Source organism: Sinocyclocheilus grahami, unplaced genomic scaffold (genome assembly GCF_001515645.1).
Source record: "Sinocyclocheilus grahami isolate Dianchi unplaced genomic scaffold, SAMN03320097.WGS_v1.1 scaffold18.1, whole genome shotgun sequence".
Classification (NCBI taxonomy): domain Eukaryota; kingdom Metazoa; phylum Chordata; class Actinopteri; order Cypriniformes; family Cyprinidae; genus Sinocyclocheilus; species Sinocyclocheilus grahami.
The window spans coordinates 958,568-960,975 of NW_015505197.1; the positions used below are offsets into that span (position 1 = coordinate 958,568).

Below are 2,408 nucleotides of genomic sequence, written 5' to 3' on the forward strand. Positions count from 1 at the left end.
CTCTCTCTACCTACCGTTAAGTAACTTGTGCATTGTTTTACTTACTTGTTTTTGACGTATCCGACCGAACTACAAACTTTCCAGTGATGTCTGTGAGAAAGGTATATTCACTCGACAAGCTCGCGCATCTGCGCCGCTGCACGCTCAATCCACTCAGCGTGATTTGCTTTACAGGTCGCGCACATCAGCTATACAGTCAATACTGAATGTTCAACATTATATTCATTGCATACATATACTTCATAGACATCCTTAATCTCTAATAACTCCATTCTGCTGTCTGTTGTTCTGTTGTAGGTGTTTCATTGTCTGAATATGGCACTTAACACATGCTGTGTGGTATCAGCGTTTGGTATTGGGGCATTTTAATGAGTAGGAGTACGAGTACAGGAGCTCAGTATCGGGCCGATACCGATACCAGTATACCAGTATCGGTATCGGTGCATCCCTACTTGTGACCTAATCTTTTATAAAAGGCAAAGTCTCATTGTGGCTTCAAAATATTGTTCAATGTTGCTCAATTGTTCAAATCATGTTCAAACTATTGGTGGCCCATCTGTGATTAACACTTTGGCAAACTGCACAGGGAGGTTGAAGAGGAAAAAACAAAGGTGACAGTAAAAAAGGAATGAGTTGGGGAGGAGGGGGTGAGGTCATCTAGATGGGGCTAAACTTTACCATCCGCCTTTTCCTGGCACACAGCGCTATCATCTGCAAAACTTCTGGTGCCTGAAATGTTACCATAGTCAAATATGGGCCCTTCCAGCAGAGTCACAATATCCATCCGGTTCACTTTAGTCAGGACAGCCGTCAGTGCATCCGCTAAGAAAATGTAAATAAAAGTAACTTACATTTATTTGCTTCTACTTCTCTGTGTATGTAAGACAGCAAAAAAGAAAGAAATGAATACAAAAAGGAGAGATGGTTAGAAAATGATTCTCACTTGTGGCGTTTTTCCCATCCCGACTGACCCACTTCTTAAGAAGCATAAAGCTCTGGGCTGTGAGAGAGTTTGGGTTCTCTGTGCGGATGTGGTTTATCTCATCCACAGAAAAATTCATCTCTCGAGCCAGCTCTATAAAACAGTAAAATGCATAACATTATAACTAGCATCATCTCTACACAGACAGCAAGTAAATATAAGACTGATGTAAAGACAATTCAAATTATTCCTGCTACAACATTTTTAAGCTTTCGATCATTTTCTGCTTTCTGAGTTTAAAGGGGTCATATGATGCGATTTCAAGTTTTCCTTTCTCTTTGGAGTGTTACAAGCTGTTTGTGAATAGATAAGATTCCTAAAGTTGCAAAGACTAAAGTCTCAAACCCAAAGAGATATTCTTTATAAAAGTTAAAGGGGTCATATGATGCGATTAAAATTTTTCCTTTCTCTTTGGAGTGTTACAAGCTCTTGGTGCATAAAGAAGATCTGTATAGTTGCAAAGACTAAAGTCTCAAATCCAAAGAGATATTCTTTATAAAAGTTAAGAGTCAACCACGCCTACCTAAAACGGCTCATTCTAACATGCCCCCACATGTCTACATCACTGTGTGGGAAGATTTGTATAACGCCGCCCAAATGTTCACGCAAAGAAAGAAGGCGTAACTTTTATTATCGCTGTAGTATTGTTGTTGTTGTTGAATGTCCGCCATGTTGTGAAGGCAGTGTGCTTCATTGTGAAAGCAAAACTACTTTGTTTGGCCTTCCAAAAGAGGACGATAGCCGCTTCGTCATGCCTAGAGCTGATCTGTGCTGGTTGCTGAGGAAAAACATCAACTTCGCACTGCCAATCGCCGGATCGGCTTTCACCGTGGACGAAGCAGAGTCCAGCCCGGGGTCGTCACATGTCGTTGCCGCAAGCCTCCTTTGTCGAATCCGCCTGACGCCGCTCACTCAAGCCGCTGTGTGTTTCGTTGTGAAAGCGAAACTACTTTGTTTAGCCTTCCAAAAGAGGACATAATGTTTCTATAATGTGGGGCAGTTCCAACTTTGCAAGGACAGTCTGGTGCTTCTGACTCACAGCCTGTAAGTATGTTTTTTATATTTAAAGAATTTGCCACTGATGATTCAAACGCGAGTTTGAGCAGTGTAGAGTAGCGCTTATTGTTTGTCATTTCTCAGATCACAAATGCAGACATGGTTTTACGTTTGCGCGGCGCAATACGCAACGCAAAGCATAAAAACACAGTATAAGTCATTACAATCAGTAATTATGTCCCCACTGGATGCAACAAATGCCTCGTTTGTAATGGGTTTTATTGGTTTTGTCTCATCGTGCCGGACACATGGAAACCATAGACCGTATGATGGAAACACAATATGGTAAGGGGCGTAACATTTCTGTCACACGCTTGAGGTATTCGGCCAATCACAATGCACTGGATAGCTGGCCAATCAGAGCACACCT

General features: G+C 41.8%; 1 protein-coding gene across 1 annotated transcript in view; it reads right to left on the reverse strand.

Moving 5' to 3' along the window:
* Positions 1 to 2,408, reverse strand: part of LOC107553695 (ankyrin-3-like) — an 87,206-nt gene that overhangs the window by 10,279 nt on the left and 74,519 nt on the right. The window contains exons 37-38 of the mRNA XM_016236005.1: positions 944 to 1,075; positions 679 to 822 (exon numbers count right to left, since the gene is read on the reverse strand). Of these exons, the coding sequence (XP_016091491.1) occupies positions 679 to 822; positions 944 to 1,075 (276 nt within the window). The remainder of the gene's footprint in view (positions 1 to 678; positions 823 to 943; positions 1,076 to 2,408) is intronic.